This window comes from Panthera pardus, unplaced genomic scaffold (assembly GCF_024362965.1).
Source record: "Panthera pardus isolate Hobbes unplaced genomic scaffold, ASM2436296v1 HiC_scaffold_16, whole genome shotgun sequence".
Classification (NCBI taxonomy): domain Eukaryota; kingdom Metazoa; phylum Chordata; class Mammalia; order Carnivora; family Felidae; genus Panthera; species Panthera pardus.
Window position 1 is genome coordinate 82,397,110 of NW_026526721.1, and position 23,581 is coordinate 82,420,690.

Below are 23,581 nucleotides of genomic sequence, written 5' to 3' on the forward strand. Positions count from 1 at the left end.
GTCTGAAAGGGATGCAATAAAGGATACAGATGAACAGCCAGAGGAAAAGGTACACAGGGTGAGATCTGGAAGGGTCGTAAGGGCAGGAGATTCTGTCCCTGTAGAATTCCAGCATGTAGATGTGTCACCAATCTGGAAGCTCTCCAAATCCCATAGTTTAAGGACTTTTTAGGGAGGCTTCATCATGTAGGCATGATCAATTTAACTCAATCTCCAGTCCCTTTCCCCTCCCTAAAGGATGGGAATTGGGGCTGAGAGTTCCAAGCTTCTAATCATGGCTGGGTCTTCCTGATGACCAGTCCCCATCCTGAAGCTACCCAAGAGGCCACCAAGAGTCACCTTATTAGAGAGATGCTCCTGTTAGTTAGGAAATTGCAAGGGATTTATAAACTCTGTGCCAGGAACTGGGACCAGAGACCAAATACCTATTTCTTCACAGAATTGTTTACAATTATTTGTCTATTACATATAAAGCTGTTATAAACATTTGTCTACAGGTTTTTGTGTGAACATAAGTCTTGTGGAGTACTCAGAAGTACAATTGCTAGACTGTAAGGTATTTGCATGTATAGTTTTTAAAGAAATTGCAATACTCATTTTCAGAGTGGCAGAACCATTTTACATTCCTGCCCACAACATATGAGCAATCCAGTTTCTCTGCATTTTTAAGGATTTAAAACTTTGGATGAGGAAGGATTTCTTAAAATAAGACCCTAAAATCACAAACATAAAGGAAAAGTGATAAATTCAGCAATTTAAAAAATCTTAAACTTATTTTCAATAAAGGGCACTAAATGTGAAAAGTCAAATCATAAACTGGGAAAATATCTTTGCAACACATATATAACTGAAAAAAATAGTAGAAAATATACAAAACATACCTATAAATGCATAGCAGTGACAAAAAATACCCTATCAGAAAAATCGACTAAAGACATAAATTGACACTTTATAGAAGAGGAAACACAAACAGCCAACAAACAATGAGAAGAAGATATTCACATAAATACAGGGATCAAACTGCTGGTTGCCAAAGGGGGTAGGCATGGGGGAATGGGCAAAATGGGTGATGGGGAGTGGAAGGCACAGCCTTCAGGGTGGAATGACTAAGTCACAGGGATGAAAGGCACAGCGTAGGGAATACAGTATTTCAACAGTGTTGTCTGGTTCCAGATGGTAGCTACACTAGTGGTGAGCGTAGCATAATGTGTAGAGGTGTCAAATCACTATGTGGCACACCTGAAACTGGTGTAACCGAGTGTGTCAGCTATGCTTGAGTTAAAAAACAAATAAGGGGCACCTGGGTGGCTCAGGCAGTTGCGCATTCGACTTCCGCTCAGGTCATGATCTCAAGGTCCGTGGGTTCGAGCCCTGTGTCGGGCTCTGGGCTGACAGCTCAGAGCCCGGAGCCTGCTTCGGATTCTGTGTCTCCCTCTCTCTCTGCCCCTCCCTTGCTTGAGCTCTGGCTCTCTCTGTCTCTCAAAAATAAATAAACATTAGGGGCGCCTGGGTGGCTCAGTCGGTTAAGCGTCCGACTTCAGCTCAGGTCACGATCTCACGGTCCGTGAGTTCGAGCCCCGCGTCGGGCTCTGGGCTGATGGCTCAGAGCCTGGAGCCTGCTTCCGATTCTGTGTCTCCCTCTCTCTCTGCCCCTCCCCTGTTCATGCTCTGTCTCTCTCTGTCTCAAAAATAAATAAATGTTAAAAAAAAATTTAAAAAAAAAAAAAATAAATAAACATTAAAAAAAAAAAAGAAAGAAAGAAGAAGATAAACACTGAGATGTGAGAAGTTTATGAGGATACCCCTAGAAACTGCTAATGAAAGGAGAGAGTGGGAAGCTAGTAGAAATGACAATCTGAGAAGTTAGAAGTATAATCAAACATTGGAGGTGAGTAGTAATCTAGGGCCAATGGTCTGTTTTTTACACACCGCTCATACATTTCCAATGCATACTCTTTTTTTTTTTTTAACGTTTATTTATTTTTGAGACAGAGAGAGACAGAGCATGAACGGGGGAGGGTCAGAGAGAAGAGGGAGACACAGAATCTGAAACAGGCTCCAGGCTCTGAGCTGTCAGCACAGAGCCTGACGCGGGGCTCAAACTCACGGACGGCGAGATCATGACCTGAGCCAAAGTCGGAAGCTCAACTGACTAAGCCCCTCAGGCGCCCCATCCAATGCATACTCTTAACAGAGGTTTACAATAGAAACTGGAGGAAAATGAAATAAAGGTATTATCATAAAGGCTGCTGTTTGTATATATCTTAAGTGGGAGAAAGGATGTCAGAAACCAGAAGCACCCCATCTGAAATTGTGAAATACTCCTAACGTTCCTGATGACATGTCTAGGCTAGTACTGGCTTAAAATATTTTGCTTCATTTTTAGGTCGTGTTTTAGACCACAAGCCTCGCCTCAACTCTAACATACAAACAGGATGTTCTTTTGCAAAGGATATTGTCAATCATAATGGTCTTGCCACTGAAAACTAAAGTCGCATTTCTGTGAGGTGGAAGAACATTGCAAAATGACATCTAAAGGAATACAATGTGGATATGGGAAAGGAAAAAAAAATGATGCAAAAGTCATCTTAAGAAATTGGAAATTCCTCAAAGATGTGGAAGACACTCTCCATTTTACATTATTGACAAAAGTCAAGGAAAGTTTCTGAGTGAGAAATATGTTCGAAGTAATGGAAAGAAGGAAACACAAGAGAATCTGCCACCAGAAATGTTTCTGCCGGTGCCTCTAATTAATGTCTCTAAGAACCCAAAGATAGCTGATGCCTAACAATGGGTAGCTTATTTCCCACGTTAGATATGGAAAAATAAAATATACCAGGATGGGATAAAGAGATTACACCTAGAGGTAGTAAAATACTAATTCTTGGTTGGCTGGCATTCACTCATACATTTAATCATTCAGCAAGTCTATGTTAAGCACCTGTGGTATGTCAGGCATAATGCCTGATACTGAGTTAAAAAAATGAATGAGACACTATACCTGACTTTCACGAAGACACATTCTCTTAGGGGAGGCAGAAATGTAAATAAATCTCTGAAATGTCTTCACCTAATTGGAATATAATTCAGAAATGTGTCTTTGGTATTCTTTTGCCTCCATCTTCAATTTCTGTCTCTCCTCAGGGCCAGCTGTTAGAATCTTCCCCAGGATCATATCTGCCTATGAAGGTTTGAAGTACTATTAGTAAGGAGCACTTAAGAAAATAGGGGCTTGGAGTGCCTGGTGTCTCAGTCGGCTAAGTGTCTGACTTCAGGTCAGGTCATGATCTCACAGTTAGTGGGTTTAAGCCCCGCGTCCGGCTCTGCACCGACAGCTCAGAGCCTGGAGCCTGCTTCGTATTCTGTGTCCCTCTCTTTCTCCCCGCCCCCCACCACCCCCCGCTCATGTTCTGTCTCTGTCTCTCTTAAAAATAAGTAAACATTAAATTTTTTTTTTAAAATTGGGGCTTTTTTGGATAGTAGAAATAATATGTGCTCATTGAAAACAATTAAGAAAACACAGATGAAAGGGTACCTGGGTAACTCAGTTAAGCGTCTGACTTTGCCTCAGGCCATGATCTCTCAGTTCGTGAGTTTGAGCCCCACATTGGACTTCGCACTGACAGCATGGAGCCTGCTTGGGATTCTCTCTCTCTCCCTATCATTTCCCCTCCTCCACTCATTCATGTGAGTGCATGCACACACTCTTTCAAAATAAATAAACTTAAAAGGAAACACAAATGAAGATATAAAAGAAAATAGTAAACACTTCTAATTCCCTAATCCAAGACAAAGTTTGCTTATGTTTTGGTCTCTAGCCATCCATACCTTTTTCTCTGCCCTTCTCTCCAGCCCTCCTTTTTTTTTTTTTTTTTAACAGAAATTATGTGTAATAACTTGTTTTTCCCACTTTATATATCATGGTCCTGTTTCTATGGTATGAACATAGATCTACATTCTTACTTTAAATGGCTACAAAGCAACTAATTATGTGGCTATAGGATAATTGATTTAACTTGAACCACCCCCTTGGGGTTTTTTTGTTCTGTTTTGTTTTGTTTTGTTTTGAGAGAGAGAGAGAGAGGCAGAAGGAAGGTTTAAGCAGTCTCCATACCCCACAGCTCTATTCCACAAACTGTGAGTTCATGACCTGAGCAAAAATGAAGAGTCAGACACTTAACCAACTAGCTACCCAGGCGCTCCTAACCTGAACCCTTAGTCTTCCCAGCCTTCCTCCAAACATATGTTTTCAGAAGGCCCTCTCTGATTTTGTGAATTCAGAGGGGGGAAAAAGGACACAATATATAATTTATTTCAAAGAGCAATTTCAGGAATGAGAGAGAAGGCAAGTGAAGTGAAAGTAGTTGATACAAGAAACATTTTCCTGTTGTAAATATTTTATAGTAACTTTTTACAAATGAGACTTGACCTTTTCGTTCTTTTAAAATTCTGAAAGTGTCTTCAAATCAAATCAGATTACAGCTGTTTAAGTGAACTATCAAGTCCTCTGCAAGAGGACTCTACGTCCCAGTGTTTGTGGACCTATTACAAATGTACTAAGGAACCAGTGCTTCCTGAAAAGTTGCGTTTGGGGGACAATCAATCAAGGAGAGACTCTGCTGACCCTCAGCTCCATTGATAAGAGAGTCAGAAGTTATGTGTGGCTAAGGAACTCTTAAAGTGTGTAGGAATGACATATGAGAAATCAGGAAATTGTTTGGGGCTATTCTGAACCTGCTTGGTACAGTTGTGTTGGAGTTTGGGGAGTATAGATGGGGACATGGTAGTCACTGGGGTTAAGTGGCTAAGATCAGGAATGGGGCCCAGGACTGGCTGGCTCTAAGACCAAGAGAAACTCCAGGCTGTGGTTTGCAGGGACAAGTGGATATGAATGCTTGCCTAGGTGTTCCAGAGGACGATGACTGTGATGATGGAGGTGGCCGTGAAGAGCAGGTAGAGGCGGAAGAGCAGGGTGTCCATCATGTGGCTGAACTGCACCCACAGGTCGACCAAGTGCTGCTTCTGAGCCTCATCTTCCTGTTGAGCCCTTGTTGACCCAGGACACCCATTTAACCCTGTCCCTCTGGCACCTGGCACCTTCTCCACTAACTCCACGGGCTTCTTCATACCTACAGAGAGACAGAGACCCAGCCATGGGCCATGGAGTTCACCTGGGGAGCAAGGGAGACAGGGAGGAAAGAAAGAGTAAAAGAGTGGAGGTGTGGGAAGAGAAAGTGTAGGCGGTGCTGACTCCCCTTACCGTGCAGGTGGGTGAGGGTGAGGCCGAGGCCCTTATTTCCCTTCCCAGGTGCAGTGGTGCAGCACTTCCTTGGGCTTGCACAGTTGAGGAGCAGAGAGTGGAGCCACCAAGGCATAGGTGGGGGCTGTGTGGTAGCCATGTGCGACAGGTGGATGATGAAGATGGTTTCTAGCAGGCTGATCACCATCAGGGACAGACACAGGGCAAAGTAGACACCTTAGGACAAAGCAAATTCTAAGTAAACTAGGGCAGATTCTTTTCTACACTTGTCTTAATACTCTCCAAATCCAATCTTTCCTCAGAACCCCTTCCCTCCTTAAGTGGAGAGGCAGCGGTTCTCCTGTTTCCCTCCCTGTGCCCTGCTGCCTTTGCTTCCCTGGAAAGTGGGAGGGACCATACTGATGAGAGGGGTGCCAGTTGCAGGGAGTAAGTCATTCATCATGAGCAGGAAGACGTTGTAGCCCAGCAGAAGTGTTATCTTGAATGGGGCACGAGTCTCACTTTCTGCCGGCAGGTAGAAGCTGAGGGCATCAATGGCAACCAGAAAGCCACTGGGCACCAGAAGGTTTATGATGTAGAGGCTGGGCCTGCGCCTGATGGCCACCTGCAGGGAGGATTTGTGGAGAATGTGGCAAATAAACTGAGAGCTCGACTTGTATATTTGACTATCTAATCCTTGCTGATGTGTTGAGGCTGGCTGTGGGAGGATCACTTTAGGTACCACATGCATTTAATTGTGCCCTGTACAGAAGTACCCACTTTGTTGTCTAATTTTCACTTGTAAATATGTCCAACCTGCTGGGAACACAACAATTGTAGACATCTAGGGACAAGTAGGGCCCTTTGGACCATCACAGAGGTGGCTGCTCCATTCTGAGCAGTAGAGCTTGTTACAGCCAAGCCCAGCCTCCTCTCTGCAGGGTGGGGAGGGGAAAGAGGTGATGGGAAGAGGCGGGGGGGGGGTGGAGAGGGGGGGCCTGGGGATCATTCTTCAGGGCAGTTAGGATAAAGGGTGGAGTGGGGAATAGGTGCTTAACCCCCCGGAAATTCTTTTTTACATTCTAAAGTGCCTTAGATTAAGAGGAAAATCAAAGAGCAACTGGGATCAGAAGTCAAACAGGGGCCCCTGGACTTACATAGAACATGATCTGGTCATATAGGTTGCTGCCCACCAACATCTTTGGGGTGGCTTTGTTGATGCCCAGGAGCTCCCACTCTCCCTGGGTCTGGATGAGGTTGCGAGATGTATCTGTTATCTCCCACACTTCCTTGTCCATGCCCAGTAGCATGCTGTCCACTGCAAGGGAGGCCAAAGGCAGTTTGGTCCAGAAGTTCTCCCAGCTTCCTGCCCCCAGACTCAATTCCTCCCCTATTGAGCTTCTTCAACAAATTTTCCTCTCTGTTCCTTTAAGGTAAGGCATCCAAGTTTTCTCAAAAATGGATTACAGGACCACAGTTCATGGGTGTGCAGGCTGCAGCATCGATTTTTTTTTTTCTTTTTGGTTGAAAACAAGAATGAGTCAAAGTTGTTATGGGAATGTTGGGTATGACTCAAACATGAGTCAAGAACTTCTGCAGTCATTCCTATTTCCCTTCTCCATTCCCTAGTTTTATGATGTTGTTTTGGTGGAATCAAACATGAACAGCTCAACCTTTTTATAATTACATGCATGCCCATTATAATGATTAATTTATCTAAATCTGCCACATGACACCTGGTGGCATTCAATGTGTTTACTGGTAAAGTGTGTTAGCTATCAAAATTAAAAGGTTTTAGCTACGGGTGCCTGGGTGGCTCAGTTGGTTAGGGTCTGACCCTTGATTTCGGCTCAGGTCATGATCTCCCCCCTCGTCAGGCTCTGCACTGACAGTGTGGAGCCTGCTTAAGACTCTCTCTCCCTCTCTCTGCCCTTCCCCCACTTGTGTGTGCTCTTGCTCTCTCTCTCACTCAAAGTAAAGAAATAAACATTTTTAAAAAATAAAAAAATAAAAGGTTTCAGCTAAAAATTGTGGAGGTGCAGTAGCTCAGGGTCAGATGAACCTCATTTGGCACAAGGGCCATCCAAGATATCAAGCAGTAATTCTTTTTTTTTACTTTTAGTTTTTAATGTTTATTTATTTTGAGAGACAGGGAGAGAAGCAGAGCGTGAGCAGGGGAGGGGCAGAGAGAGAGGGAGACACAGAATCCTAAGCAGGCTCCAGCCTCCAAGCTGTCAGCACAGAGCCTGACGCAGGGCTTGAACCCATGAACCATGAGATCATGAACTGAGCTGAATTTGGATGCTTAACCGAGCTACCCAGGCACCCCTTAAGTTTATTATTATTTTTTTTTTTAGTAATCTCTACACCCAACGTGGGGCTTGAACTCACAATTTGGAGATCAAGACTTGCATGCTCTTCTGACTCAGCCAGCGAGGCACCTCTGTAGTTCTTTTTTATAAACTTCATTGAGGAATTAAAGCAGTAATTCTTTTTTTTTTATTTTTTGAATGTTTATTTGTTTTTAAGAGAGACACAGAGTCGAGCGGGGGAGGGACAGAGAGAGGGAGACACAAAATCTGAAGCAGGTTGTCAACACAGAGCCCGGTATGGGGCTTGAACTCATGAACCATGAGGTCATGACTTGAGCCAAAGTCAGACATTTAGCTGACTGAACCACCAGGCACCCCTAAAGCAGTAATTCTTAATCCTGTCTGCACATTAACATCAGCTGATGACATATAAGAACTAACAGTACCTGCGCCCCACCTGGAACAATTAAATTGGAATCTCTGGAATGATGCATAGTCATTGGTATTTTTAAAAAGGTTTAGTGGGTGGCCACAGTTGAGAAACACTGATCTAAAACCTTCTCTAATCATACCTATACCACTTAAATATCTTCCCCAAATCTTGAATAACTACCAACACATGTCTTGCTCACCTGTATAGAGGAAGGAGCTGAAGGTGAAGGTGCAGTTCTGTTGGTCGAAAGGGAAGTAGAAGATGTCTAGATTACAGATGCTGGTCACCCGCACTGGCCGGTCGTAGGTCATTTGACCTTCACTGCTGACGAATACAGTGAGACCTGGAGGTGCTCGATCCACATCCATGCTGCTTGTGAGAGGGAAGGAGAGGGTGCTGTGGTGCTTTCATTAGTTTTGTTTCCCTTCACAAGTCTTCCTCTCCTATGCTCTCCAGTTGGGTTCTTTCTCTACTGTCACTCTATCTTGTCTCTTGTACTCCTCATAGTGTTTTGTGGGAGTCAATTAATTGACACGGTGCCCCGTCTGACTCTTTTGATGTCCCTGTGCCTTGCACTGCCCCTAGGCTGTTTTTTGCAGATGGGCTTCCTACTGGCTTTCCCCAGCCCAGATACGCACGATTCCACAATGAAGATGTCTGGGAGCCACAGGTTTTCAGCTGATACAGTGAGTTTATTGATGCTGGCACACTCTTCTGGGTTCCAGCTGATGAAGGCATTGTCCCACATCTGTAGCCAGGGCAGTGAGCCAGAAAACAGGTGAGCAATGGCAGAGCTTATGCAATCAGCCTCTCCTGCCCCTCCTGTTCTTCCTTGAGCTCTGATCCTCTTTCTCCCACTTGTGTCCCTAATGACCACAGCCTGTATCCCCCCTCTTCATATAGCCAAATGTCACTGGTAAAGTCCCCTTTAGTGGCCTTTTTTCCAGGCAGACCTTAAATATAGGCTAAAATTCCTTGGTCCCAGGAGCACACCAATATACTGGCCTGTAACCATTTGGCCATTTTCTTGTGTCACCATTTCCACCTTCATAAGCTACCCAGAGAGATTTGTGTCCCCAAGGCCAGTCCAGTTCTAGATGGAGTTATTTGGTCACAGAAAGATTTATACATTGAGTAGAGGTTTGGACTAGGAAACCTTTGAGTCACTCCTCAAATTTACACTTATAAATGGAACTGGGAGGGAGATAGTTGAGGCTGCCTTACCAAATTCATCCACAGGAATGACGTCAGAAGCTGGAGCTGTGCATTCTGGTAAAGAAATTCCCGTCCAGGGTTGTTAGTACAAAAAGACTTGACCTATGCCCACCTCATATTCGTATATTTAATAATTTATTGGGCCAGGCATAGTTCTAGATGCTGGACTGTCTTTTCCTTACTTGTCTCCCCTCATAGCTAGGGACAATTCAGTTTTAATTGATAGACCGCTCTTTTTTTCTGGAGCATTCTAGAAAGGACAGGGCTCAAGAACAAATCCTGAAAAAATATTACTGTAGCATTATTCTTTATGTCTCCCCATCCCATAGGAAAATCCTCTAATTTGTACAGAATCCATTCAGAGGACTGAATGTTCACCACTGGGCAAGTACAATGTTGGGTTGACAGGGCAGAGAATCCTTGTTCCTTATTAGAATCTATGGAAAGTGGGGACCATGTCTCACCACTTCCAGGATGGCAGACAGGGTGAAGGAGATGTTGACACGAGTGGGGATGCTGTCGTTGACGACTGGACGGAAGGCCTTTCTGTCAAACACTGCTTGGAAGGCAGCAGGATCCACCCCATGCTGGTCAAAGCCTGAGCAATTGATGGTGAAAGTGTCACCTTTTCCTGTAGTGAGCAGAGACCCTATAAGAGAGAGCCTCTATTGCCAGGGCTGAAGTCTCTCTGCAGAGAGAAAACAGGTGACATACTGGGAGGAATGGTGAGCCCTCCTCCCTGGGCCAAGATTTCCCAAGGCCAAAGCCCTTCCTGCCAGGCCAGAGAGGATGGGCTGGTCAAGTAGGCAAATGGTGGAAGTTGGTGTGGTAAGCTGAGTCAGGGCTCTATTCTCATTCCTATTGTTTCATCCTCATGCAAAATCTGCCCAAATCTATATGCAAACTTGGTCTCACTTCAACAAGTCCTCAAATGTATGTCACAGGCTTCTTGGGTCTACCTAGTAGCACCTCTCAGCACTGTCCTAACACTTGTCATCTGGGTCACTTAGAAGTCTGCTATAATGTATTTTCCTCATTCTCAGGGACTTCTGTTTACTGAAGACAAGAACTGATTTGTCAAAAAAAAAAAAAATAATAAGGGAAGTAAACAAATGTACTTCCTAGGTAGATATGGATAACATGTAGTAGGTATTCTGAATGGGTATGTACCTTGGTGCTATGCATTTATTTTTCCTTCTCAGATTTAGTGACCTCAGATATCTTGGGTTTTATTTCCAGCATTGGGATAACTAGGCAATATCACTGAGCTTGTACCATATGCCAATAGTATAGTGAGGCCTATGTAGGTGTTGTGTTTTGGCCATGACCAGGGAGCCATCTTGGTAGTATCTGAGCAGAATCTTAGCCCCATTTCCAGCTTTGTGTGATCTTTTGCTCTGCTTGCTCCTCTACAACTCCATCTCTTTTCATAATATTTAAGGTATATCCAGGCTAGGAACAAATATTCCCTCATGGAAGCAAATTACTCCTACCTCAGATTGATTCCTACCTTCCCTCAGTGTTTTACCTACTCCTTGATGACATATTTAAAATCAGTGGCTACCCTTCTCACAGATACTATGTCAAGGGAAGAAGACAGGAAGAGTGGGATGAGGGTGTAGGGGGAGGGGCATCAGAAGTGGGTGAAAAGGTGTAATTGGAAGGTGGTGAAGTGGGACAGTTTGGCAGATCCCTATGCAGACAGGAATAGAGAAGTCAGTGTATACTGATCAGCAAAATGTCTTCCTATCTGATATACCCAAACACACACACACACACACACACACACACACACACACACAAATACACACACTCAAGACACAGATATTAGGGAAGAAATATTTAACATGTTAATTCTGAATGTCCTCCAAGTGCTGCAGAGAAGTTTCTAGATGTCCTTCAGAACCACTCTGGTCTTCTCTTGTTGTCCCATCTTACCTGGAAGCAGAAGGTTGACAGTGAGGTAGAGGAGGAATCCCCCCCCAGCAGGCCACCCCCCTTCCATTCTCCTCTTCTGGACTCTTCTCTGGGGACTCACCAGGAGCCCCCAAACCCTTGAGCTTAAAGGAGCTCAGACCACACCTTGGTTCCTGGTTTTGAATAATGTGTATGGCAGGTGACCACTCCCTCGTGAGAGGCTGTGGCCAGAGAGGTCACAGCAGAGTGTCCTGTTTTGCCCTTGTGCAGGTATGCCTTCCGGGCTCCAGGCAGGGGGGAAGGTAAGCCAAGACTAAGGGCGAAGCACCTGTTTGACAGCTCTGTGCTGAGATCAATAACAAAATAACTTGCCTTAATGAGAGGGTGTGGGCTGGGGAAGTAAGAATTAAATTCTTTTAAGGCCAGGGAATTTGCAGATTTGGAAAGGTGACAATATATAGTGATTTGGTTATGTATTCATTAGAGGTAACTGCACGCATCAAATCATAAAGCTCTGTTCATGCCCTCATCATCTGTGGTCTATATTTTTCCAACAGCCCCTAACTAGACTTTCTCCTTTCAATCTCTCTGCCTTTCTGATTCATTTTACCTAAACCAAGTTTTCTATACATTTTTTACTTTGTGCATTGATTTCATGATAATAGAAGTTATAAAATTAAGGTAGCATAACCCTTTTTAATGTCTTTGTGTTGTCAGTAGTGTTATACATTATCATAAACTAGTAATCTCCAATAACATCAATATTAATGGCATGTATCAATATTATGTCTTATGTGACATCTCTATAGAAAACACAATTGGACCGAATGAATAAATTGGAGCATTGTTATATTAAGTATCTTAGTTACATTTCCAGAAAGACTTGGAAATTTTTTTTCTTGCAGAAAGGGGAAAGGATCAGACCTAGAGTACAAAAGAAACTTTGTTTAGATGGGAGATCATGACAGCCCTAAATAGAAAGTGCTGAGGAAGACAGGAATGACCAAGGGGCCCAAAGTAGAAAAGCACAGGAGAGAGATATTTTCTGTCTAAGGTTTGAAATATCTGCAGTGCTTCAGCCCCACTAGCTCTGTAAGGCATTTCTTCCCTGTTTTAGAAACTTGGCCAGAGGATTGGGTCATTATGCCATGTAGGACCAAAGTATTACTGTGTCTATAGACACACCTGTGGGGCACTGGGCTCCTGGAATGGCTAAGAGTGAAGGTCTTTCAAGTACACCTTAGTTCCACAGGTAGGCTGGGCTACCAGACCTTGGGTCTAGGAAATGAGGGTTAACTTTAAGCCTTAATGAAAGGCAGCTGATGACAATTGTGTACCTTGCTTTTATCAAGGTTGGCTGAAAAACTGGACCTAAATATATAGGTTGACTTAAAAGTAGGTTTGGCTTCTAGGAAGTGGATATGATAGAGGCAGGAGAGATAAAGCAGTAAGGCATCTCCTCTCCTGCTCTATAACCTCCTGGAAAGCAGGAAGCACATCTTGTCCTTCTCCCCACCACACTCCCCAACTCTGCCCAGTGTGTGGCATATAGTAGTTAGCAATCAATAAATGTTAAATATCTGGCCCATCAGTTCACTATGGATGGAGAGAGACACACAAGCCTTGGACAGATGTAAGAAAGGTGGTTGGGAACCTAATGGGGATCCTGAGGCCATATCAGAGAAGTTACTTGCTGCTCCCATGGTGTAGCTAAGGTGTGGGTTCCATCTTGGATGCGGTATGGTAGAGATGGGGGTTGGTGAAAGTAGCAGGTGGGATGCAGAGGGCTGGAGCCAGGGCTCCAGGGCCCAGCCTTTTATTTCTGAATGCCCCCCTCTAAGTTTCCAATAAAGGTCTAACCAGAATGACTATTTATTGAGTTTGTGTCATGTGTCCTACACTGGTGTTAGGCACTTTACTTACAGTATTCTTTTTTTTTCTTTAATGTTTATGTATTTGTTTTGAGAGAGAGAGCATGAGTGCGAGTGGGGAAGGGGCAGAGAGAGAGAGAGGGAGAGAGAGAATCCCAAGCAGGCTCCATGTTGTCAGCACAGGGCCTGATGCGGGGCTTGATTTCACAAACTGTGAGATCATAACCTGAGCCGAAATCAAGAGTTGGACCCTTAACCAACTGAGCCACCTAGTATTCTTATCCTCACAACTGCTTTATGAGGTCAGTGGAATTTCTCCCATTTTACAGATTAGAAAACTGAGGTGCAAAAGGTCAAAATATCTTGCTCAATGTCCACCCAGGTAGAAATAGGTAGAATCCAGATTCAAACCCAGGTTTGTTTCCATTGTTCTTTCTTTTCCTTGCTCTTTTTATTACTCCATAGCTTGGAAGTCTTATGGCCTGGATTATTGGGACCCTAGTTTCCCAAAAGTGAAATCCCTAGGCCTAGACAATGCTTGGATTCAGAGGTAAACAGTGGGGACAGGAGCTGTAACTTTGCAAGTCACAGACACCAATAACTTTTTCCTTAACTTATTCCAAGTAGGATCATGCTGCATGGTCCCACTCATCTGGGACCTTGGTGTATTGGGTTTGGGAATATAGCTGTAACCTGGCAAGGGCAGAATTAAATGGTGGAAGGGGAAAATGAGGACCATTGTTTTGCAGCACTGATGGATGGCAGTCACACACAGAGGCCATTGGCCAAAGCTAAGGATCCAGGAGTACAGAGGCAGTTGAAACATCCAAACTGCAGAATGGGTCACTAGCTGGGGGTCAGGCTGGCTATGATGCCTGAAGCAAAAGAGAAGGAAGGTTCTGGGACTCTGAAATGCACCTAGGAAGATTCCCATGGACAAGCATTCACCTGTGGCTACCCCTTTGACAGGTTCAGGCTCTGATCCCGGGCTCTCTTAAAGTCTGACAACCCCACACTTATCAGTTCCTTTTCCTCCACTTCATTTTTCTCACCTAAAAAATGAGTGGGTTGAACTAGAAAGTCAGTAATTCTTTATGTCTACTGCCTCTCACCCACAAGTCGATTTTGCACACTCTCAGTCTGCATGATAAATAGATGTTCTCTGGTGCGTCACATTTGGTTTTCTAGTTTCTGTAAGCTTGTAAATGATTTTTAAATCCATATTTTAAAAATAATTTCATCTGTGCTGTTAGCTCAGCAACACAAATGGAATTTAAACATAAAGGGTGAAGCCACTTGTATAAGGTTTTATCCAACAAGTAATGCAGTCAGATTAGAACCCAAGGTTGCCAGATTCCAAAGTCTCTCTGCTATACTATTTTCATACTTGCCATTTGGAAGAAGCAGTACTAATGAGTGACCCAATAAGAGAGGTTACCAAAGGGAGGATCAGAAATTGGAGAGGAGGAAAAGGATGGGCTTGAAATGAAGTCTGTGACTTCACATCCTAGAGTAGACCTGAAGGAAGAGGAGAGAGAGCAAAGATAGTAAGGAGATAATAAATTTTAATGTCAGGTTAATATGGAGCCAAGAGAAAATGTAGAAAAGTTGGAGAAACACTGCTTCTAATAGTTTAGAGAAAAAGGGAGTGAGCACAAATGCGTGGAAGAACCACAGGTAGCACTGCAGGTGAATGGCCAAGGTGAAGAGTGATCATCCAGACACAAGCCATCAGATGCAAGATAGCCCAAGCAGGAGCAGTTGCCTATCAGCAGATTTTTCTAAAGATTTTCCTAAATTTTTCTAAGTTACCTTGCAAAGCCTTTCAGTGGTTTGCTCCATAACAAGAGGAAAGTCATTAGCACTAAGCATGCCTATAGGATTCTGTTATAGGTGGAATAGAAAGGCAGAAACCATATCTGTAAATTTTCTGGGAGAGTTCTGGTTTTAAGGTTCCTCATGATTATCGTTTGTGTATTAATATCATGTGTTCATATTTTGCTTGTGGAGAAGATAAAATCACCATATCATGCCTTCTCTTGCTGAAAAGAGATCTAGCCTCCTAATTCACATTTCAAAAAAAATAAATTGTGTATCTTCTATTCAAATAAAACATAAAGTTATATGTTAGAAAGCACGTGAAGAAAATAAGCAGAATAATATGTACCATGAAGATGGGTGGGAAAACCAAAATGCCACAAATTGATCTTAAATAATTTCAGAACCTCGCAAAAGCTGGGTAAATGGGCTGTTTAGCAAAGTCAAGGATGAGTTTCCAGGTGAGATGACTATCCTGGAATAAGGCATAGGAGTAGATATCCAAAAAAATTCATAGAATATGTATCAGCAGCAAAAATCTAAATCCATAGAGAATACAAAGGGAAGGTGGATTTCCCAGGTGAGATCTGGGGAAATGCATGCTACAGAAAGGAGTGGAAAAAGTGCTAGTAGTGAACTTGGCCGGCTGTGGAGGGGGTGGAGGGGAGAGAGGAGGAGTGGGGAAGGCTGAGGGAGGGAGTTAAAAGAAATGTAAAAGAAAGTTTGTCTTTGGGACCCTGATCAGGGCCTTGCTTTTTCTGTTTTAATTCTCCTAAGGTGTTAGCCTGACATGGGACTCCATCCCATGACCCTGGGATCATGACCTGAACCGAAATCAAGAGTCAGATGCTCAACTAACTGAGCCACCCAGGTGCCCCTCTTCCTCAGTTTGGAGGGCAGTGTGGCAGGAGCTGAGAGGCCAGTGTCTGGAGTCAGCTGCCCCGCAGAACTCTCATGTAACTAGCTCAGAACACTGGGAGCCCACTCAGTGGCTGTCCCTTCACCTCTCTGTGCTTCATTTGCTTCATTTATTTTATCCCCTTTATTTGAATCTATAAAATGGGGATAATAATACAAAACCACAGTACTAAAACTTAAAGAACTTTGAAAACCAAATGATTTTTCACAAATTATTTTGTGGCAAAAGATGACCTGGACTGATGAGAGTCTATCCACGGTTTTATTTCTGCTCCCTACTATGAATATTCATAGATCTCACTGCAGAAATAGTAATGTGTTTGATTTCAGGGTGCTGCCCCCTGCCCCATACAGTATGTGCATAAATATTTCCTTTTTAAAATCTGAAAAATTCTAACTTCCAAAACGCATTTGACTCCAAGGATTTGTGGATCTACAGTTCCCACCTCATAGAGTTACTGTAAGGATTAAATGTGGTTATTTATCTAAGACACTTAGGAGAGTGCCTGCCACATATTCATAACTTAATAAGTGTTGGTATTATTATTAGTATACTGCATCCTTTCTAAGGCCCCACATTGTAGCAAGCTGTGAGTTGAGGAGTTGCGGAAATAATAACAGATACACTAATTTATTTAGGTGAATGTCAGGGCTCCTGATTTGAGCCTAGATTGTGTAGATGCTAGGTTTTGGACATTCCCGGAAGATTGGTGTTGGTGAGGAGGTGCTTGACAGGGCCCTAGAAGCTGAGAAACCGAAGACCTTTCTGGAAAAGAAAAATGCAGAGAAAAGAAAAGGAGAATTAAGGAACACAACTTGAGTTAGAAGACCATGGGCATGTGCACAGAGTGATTTGTAGTTTAGCAGGGTGTTTCTGCCTCAGTGCCCCCAGATTCTCATGAACTCCTGTCTGAGTCCTTGTGGAAGGAGACTGCAAGGAAAGAACAAGTGATATCTGGTCCTGGTGACTCAGCATTCAGCTGGGGATATCTGCCCCTGCTGGCTTGGTCTCCTGCAGCAAACACTGGGGAAGGACCCTGGGCCTGCACCACCAACAGCAACCTTTCTAGTGAGCATTGGTGGTCTTGCCACTCTTTAGGCATCTACGGTGACCAGAGGGAGCCAAAGAAGTTTGAGGAAGAGCAGTGGAGAGGAGGAACCAGGGAAATATTGTTCAGTAATGACCACCATTAATCTCTTAGGCTTACAATAGAAAGTAGTAGAAGAGACAAAAGAAAAGAAAAGAAATAATTGCTAAAAATAAAAGATTTTGTATGAGTTGTGATTAATTTGCTCTCACATCTGTGCTTTTCTGAACCTGGGGTGTCCAACAAATCATGTCACGGCTCCATGGAACAGCTAGTGGGAGAGATGGGCCAAAAGACAAACACTTGCAAAATCAGAAGGCAAGTTCCAGGAAGGGGAATTTTCCAGTTCATATGGGGGCATTTGTGTTATTCTCAAGTAAGGCAGATGCCATTTTCAAATGTGCTTTCCTTGGCTTCTGCTCTTTCCTTTGCATGATTAAGGGCAGTCAACTTTGATTACAGTGCAGACAGTTAACGGTAATTCGGGATTACGTTAACATCTAGATGCTTAAGGATGAATGAGTCATATGTCAGGCTGTGATGAAATGTTTCACTCTTTAAGTAAGAGATGCCTGATTCTGGCACATTATTAATTTCTAAAGCTTAAATCGGAAAATTGGATTTAGGAGATTTAGCTCTATTTTCTTATAATTCCTTGTAATGGGTTTTGAGCCCTTCTCTCCCTCTCCTCACTTTCCTAAGTTGCATAATAGTCTTATAAAATCCTTTTTACTTTGTTAATGAGTAGTTTCTGCAAGAAGACTCTCAATCCAAGATTTCTGACACTGTAATATAAGGTAGGGAAGAACCAATGCTTTCTGCAAAGGGGTTTATTGGGGATGATTCAAATCAAGAAAGTATTCCAGGAACTTGAATCCTGATGAGGCAGGCAGCCATCACTTATGGGAGTGCTGACGGGAGCTGATGGAGTGCAGGAGCAAGGACCTAATCCTGGGAGGCATAGGCAATCATCCAGGTCTGGTCTGAAACCGGACAGAAGGATTGAGCAGAAAACAAGGTGGTTGCCAGGCCTGTGAGGCTGGGACTTGGACACACATGGGAGCATGGATGGTTTCCAGAGGCAAGAGAAGCTCCAGACCTGAGCTTGCAGATGGGCATTTGCCTAGGTGTTCCAGAGGACGATGACTGTGATGATAGAGGTGGCCATGAAGAGCAGGTAGAGGCGGAAGAGTAGGGTGTCCATCATGTGGCTGAACTCTATCCACAGGTTGACCAAGTGCCGCTTCTGAGCCTCATATTCTTGTTGGGCCCTTGTTGACCCAGGGCACCCATTTAACTCTGCCTCTCTGGGACCTGGCACCTTCCCCACCAACTCCACAGGCTCCTTCACACCTACAGAGATAGAGACTCAGCCATGGGCCATGAAGTTTACCTGGGGAGTGAAGGGAACAGGGAAGGAGGCAGGAGCAGAGGAGTGGAGGTGTGGAAAGAGAATGTGTGGGCAGTGCTGACTCCCCTTACCAGGCAGATGGGTGGGGGTGAGGCCTAAGCCCTTATTTCCCTTCTGGGGTGCAGTGGGGCAGCATTTTGTTGGGCTGGTACAGTAGAGGAGGAGAGAATGGAGCCACTGAGGCATGGGTGGGGGCTGGGTGGTGGCCAGGTGCAACAGGTAGGTGATGAAGATGGTCTCTAGTAGGCTGACCACCATCAGGGACAGACACAGGGCAAAGTAGACACCTGGAGGGAAGATGGGTCAATGTGAGGGCCAGAGGTACCTCCTAGGACTTTGTGTTTCCTCTTTCCCCAGAGGGTCCTTTTCCAGGATCCCTTTTCTGACCAGGTTCCACTGGTCTGTTTCCCTACCCCACGCCCACTTTGCTTTCATTCTCCTGATGGAGGAAGGGACCATACTGATGAGGGGGGTGCCAGTTGCAGGGAGTAAGTCATTCATCATGAGCAGGAAGACGTTGTAGCCCAGCAGAAGTGTCATCTTGAATGGGGCACGATTCTCACTTTCTATTGGCAGGTAGAAGCTGAGGGCGTCAATGGCAACCAGAAAGCCACTGGGCACCAGAAGGTTTATAACATAGAGTCTGGGCCTGCGCCTGATGGCAACCTGGGGGAAGGAGAGAGGGGCGCAAGTGAGGAGTAGGCTGGGAGGCTGCTGAGCCAGTTAAGAGCAAGAGTTGAGATATGTCCCAGACCACATTGTCTAGGAAGGAAATGTTGCCTCAAGTCCCTTTCACTGTCCTGTCTTTCAACAAAGTCATCTTAATCACCACTGTCTGCCTTTCCAGAGTTTGATTCTGCCATGCTGCCTACCACTGAAATGTATCTCATTCCTTCTTGACCCAAGGTGTCAACTTTCTCCACTTCCACTTTTAGCCCTACCAATGTGCTCTTAGCAGGACTGTGGGACCAGATTCTTAGGTATCATGTGCTTTTTATCTCTGTATTTCTGCTTGCTTTCTCATCAAGGTCTAATCGCTAGTGACTTTGCTGGTGTCCATTCAAGACCAGTGAAGGGAAGGCAAGACAGTGGCAGATAATTTTGAGGTCACCAAGATTTGAAAGCATAATATCTCTAAGACAGTGTTTCATAACTTTTACACCATCTCTTTTTAAAAATAAACTTAAAAACCCTTGCCTTCCATAGAGTTCTGATAGCCATGGGAGATGGAAAGCTCACTCTCACTATGAGTCACTGCCATAGGACCTTTGTTTCTTCCCCCAAGGAGGATTTATTCAATCAATATTTACTGAGTGCCAGGTACTGTCCTAGGTAGTGGAAATTTATCAGTGAAAAAAGTGATAAAAATATCCACCCTCACGGAGCTTACTTTCTAGTGGGAGAGCTTACATTCTGGTGGAGGACACAAGTTATGCATCTTAGAGAAGATCACAGCCATGGCCCCTGAGCTCACATAGAAAATGATTTGGTCATACTGGTTGGTGCCCACAGTCATCTTCATCATTCTCTGGTGGATATCCAGAAGTACCCACTCCCCCTTGCTCCGAATGAGGTCCTGTGATGTGTTCGAAATCTCCTGCACTTTCTTCTCCATGCCCAGGAGCATGTTCTCCACTGCAAAAGAGACCCAGACAACTCAGCCTCCCAAATGTTCCCAAACCCCTTACCCAGACTTGCATTTCTTACCACTTAGCTTCCACACCCCTTTAGGGGAAATCCCCTCACCGTTCCCAGCTTCCTGGCCTCTTCTTTCTCAAAACACTTTCTCTGCCTCTCAATCAGCTACTATACAGAGTCTCACTTACCTGTGTAGATGAATGAGCTGAAGGTAAGTGTGCAGTTCTGTTCATCAAAGGGGAAATAGAAGATGTCCAGGTTACAGATGCTGACCACCCGCATTGGCTTATCATATTTGATGAGACCTTCACTGTTGACATAAACCATGAGACCTGTAGCTGTCTGATCCATATCCATACTGTATGTGAGAAGAATGGGAAGGTGGGTACTGTGAGCTCTCTATCAGTCCTGGCCTTCTTTCTCTCTCAGATCACACCATTCCTGTGCTCTAACCCCACTCATCTGACTTCCCCCTTCCACCTGTCACTGTGTTCTGGGGGTTTTATAAACTCAATTCAGACACTGCTCCTTCTAAACTGAGTCTTTGTGTGCCCCCTATTGATTTATATCATCCCATTCCTTGGAGATAGCATTTCCTTCCTGCTGTTTTCTCAGTGCGGATACTCACAACTCCTCGATGAAGATATCCGGAAGCCAAAGATTCTCAGCTGCTATACTGATCTTCCTGATGCCCCCACATTCCTCTGGGTTCCACGTGATGAATGGATTGTACCAGAACTATAGGAAAACATGGTGTGAGACCAATAGGTGGGAACTTGTTTTAGTCACACTCTGTCTCTTGCACTTTATATTTCCTTTTTTTCTCATTTCTTCACTCTCCTACCTCCTCTCTGGTGACAGATATCACAGTGCACTAACAAAGTCTTTCTTCTACTTCTCCCTTGATTCTTTCAAGGGAGACCTTGACCTCAACTTTGGAGTCCCTGGGATGGAGCCACTTAGGTATCATCTTCCATGACCTTGGTTTATGCTACCTTCTCCCTGTGCCCCAAACTGACAGAATAATCAGGAAATTTTGTGTTTTCATTGTTGGTCTGCTTCCATTTGAATTTGTATAATTTGTGGGTATTCTAAGTTTTATCCATTTAAACTGCAAAGTTGGACCCAGCAGTGGGAAAAGGGAGGCACCACAGTAAAGGGGAAAAAGTCTATCATACCATGTTTAGCCATAGGAAAGATGTCATCAGTTGAAGTTGTGCATCCTGAAAAAACAATTTTCACTTGGGATCATTGCCTCCATGAAGTCAAGTCCAATGCCACCATCCACCTCTTTCTCATTTCCATGGCTTTTCTATGTCACAATTATGATTTTTAATCATAAACCACTGAAAAATGTAGGTCAAATACTCCAGAGTACATGGAAAACATAATTTTTAAAAAAGGCAGTATAAAAGTACATTGGGGTCATGTTTCTTATGGAATAGTCTGAAAAGGGACAGATTTTACCTGCTATGATGTCACTGAAGCATGCCCTATCATATCTTCCCACCTCATGGAATGAGATTTTCATTTTACAAAATTCAAGTGAGGAACCCACCACCGCTTGCCACTGATCAGCACATTGCAATGTTGAGCCAGGACTCACCACTTCCACAATGGCTGACATAGTGAAGGAGATGTTGACCCGAGTGGGGATGCTATAGTTGATGACTGGACGGAAGGCCTTTCTGTCAAACACTGCTTGGAAGGCGACAGGATCCACTCCATGCCGGTCAAAGCCTGAGCAATTGATGGTGAATGTGTCTCCTCTTCCTGAAGAGAGCAGAGACCCTGTGAGAAGAGTGTCAGGGCTGGGGGCTAGGTAGCATTTCTGCACAAAGAAAATAGGGGGCATGGGAGAAGTATGTGAGCTCCTCCTTCCTGGACCAGGGAGTGTGGGCTGGACTGGTAGGCAAATGGTGGAAGTTGATGAGGTGAGCTGAGTCAGGGCTCCATCCTCAATTCCTTTGTTTCTGTCCACATGCAAAATCTTTCCAAACATGTAGGCAAACTCAGCCTTGACCACCACTTTTCAGTGTCCTGCTGAATCTCACCACAAACTTCTCCACCTTCACTCAGTGTCCTTCCATTGCTCATCTGTGTCCTTGAGCCATCTGGGTGATGTCAGTGACAATATTTGCAATCACAGTTCTCCTCACTATATTAATGCAGCATAGATAATCATAAATTAATGATGAAGGCAATAATCAGGTAGGTAGTAGGAGGTATGTGGGACCCTAAGGAAGGAACTCAGTTTTTCAAGTTAATAAGGATTTACTGTATCTCTACTATGTGCTGTGATTGCTCTCATCTAAAACACAGTGTTTATCACCAGTGAGACTACCTTAAAGAGAGTTCCTTGATTCCCATCTTACACCTAACCCTTTTCTAGGGTTAGAACTACTTTGTGATACAGAAATAGAGAATTATGTGATAACATTTTCTGGTAGAGTCTATTCGTATCTATCTCTGATATTGTACTAACCCTTATCGTTCATTTTTTCTAGTTTATTTACTTTGAGAGAGAGAATGAGAGAGAGAGAGAGAGAGAGAGAGAGAACCAGAAGAGGGAGGGGCAGAGAGAAGACAGAGGATCCGAAGCAGGCTCTGTGCTGACAGCCAAAAGCCTGATGCAAGGCTCAAACTCATAAGCTGTGAGATCATGACCTGAGCCAAAGTCAAATGCTTAATGGACTGAGCCACCCAGGTACTCCTTCATCATTCATTTTCAATAATGAATGAGAAAAATAATCTACACTGAAAATTTTTACTAAAAATATTTCCCTTTTTCATGACAGACCTTCTCATCACCTTCTTCCCTTTAGAATTTTCTCTGTTCCATTTAATTTGATTCAAGAGAGCTGAGAAAGAATCTTCTTCTTTTTAACATTAGTTGATACTCAGAAACCATGTGGTTAGATTATATGCCTGGAAAGAGAAAGACATGAGAAAAGAGAAGAGGCCCAATAGAAACATAGGGACAGAAGGATCTTACAAAGAGGTACAAAGCTATCAGTGTCTTGAGTTTTCATTTTTACCTGGACGAACATCCAGACATTGACTATCTAGGAATAATAAAAATTAGTCTGGTTGGTCTGTTTCTTAGAAGTTGTATGTTTGCTTTGTTCTTGTTCTTGTCCCTTCTTACCTTGAAGCAGCAGGTGAAGAATGAGACAAAGGAAGAATCCATGTTCATGGAGCCAACCTCTTTCCATCTTCTTCTCTTTGGCTCTTCTCTGAGATAATGTTGATCTCTGGGGACTTAGTGATGATGTTGACCTTAAAAGACCACAGGCCACACCTTGAACCCTAGTTTTGAATAATACATGTATCAGGTGGCATTAGCCGTCTCTCTAACAAGCACCGCTGACAAGAGAGTGTCACAGGGGACTAGCCCACCCTGTGCCCTAACTGGGCCTGAATCTCATCTCCAAAAGTAATCTGGAAAATCAGTTAGGAGACGGGGAAGAAAAAATATCTGGTCACTGGAGCAGTGCTAATAGTCTCCTCATACTTTAGAATCACTGTGGCCTGCAATGCATCATAGACCAGACACATAATAATTGCCATTGCTTTCAAGTGGCACATGCACTTATTTCAACCTTGCTACCATCTTTCAGAAAAACTGGGACCTCCTTTTTATAGTCAACTTCAGACTTTGAGGTTTTAAACATGACTTCAGTACTGGCTAGTCTCAGCTTTTGATTTTGTGAGTGTGTCA

The 23,581-nt window shown here is 43.8% G+C and overlaps 2 protein-coding genes across 2 annotated transcripts; both read right to left on the bottom strand.

The window, feature by feature from the left end:
• Positions 1 to 4,022: 4,022 nt before the first annotated feature.
• HTR3C (5-hydroxytryptamine receptor 3C) lies at positions 4,023 to 11,204 on the bottom strand. The gene is made up of 9 exons (XM_019463323.2): positions 11,138 to 11,204; positions 9,664 to 9,830; positions 9,209 to 9,253; positions 8,623 to 8,732; positions 8,184 to 8,353; positions 6,397 to 6,557; positions 5,660 to 5,864; positions 5,261 to 5,476; positions 4,023 to 5,129 (listed from the first exon to the last, which is right to left on the bottom strand). The coding sequence occupies exons 1-9, from the start codon at positions 11,202 to 11,204 to the stop codon at positions 4,900 to 4,902; spliced, it is 1,371 nt and encodes a 456-aa protein (XP_019318868.1). The 3' UTR covers positions 4,023 to 4,899.
• A 6,543-nt stretch (positions 11,205 to 17,747) lies between these two features.
• Positions 17,748 to 23,075, bottom strand: LOC109275333 (5-hydroxytryptamine receptor 3D). Its single transcript, XM_019463524.2, is given in 10 exon segments — positions 17,748 to 18,164; positions 18,294 to 18,509; positions 18,636 to 18,888; positions 19,697 to 19,779; positions 19,782 to 19,852; positions 20,035 to 20,181; positions 20,183 to 20,218; positions 20,489 to 20,598; positions 21,039 to 21,088; positions 23,015 to 23,075. Coding segments are annotated over 10 exon segments (1,257 nt in total). The 3' UTR covers positions 17,748 to 17,934.
• Positions 23,076 to 23,581: the final 506 nt, after the last annotated feature.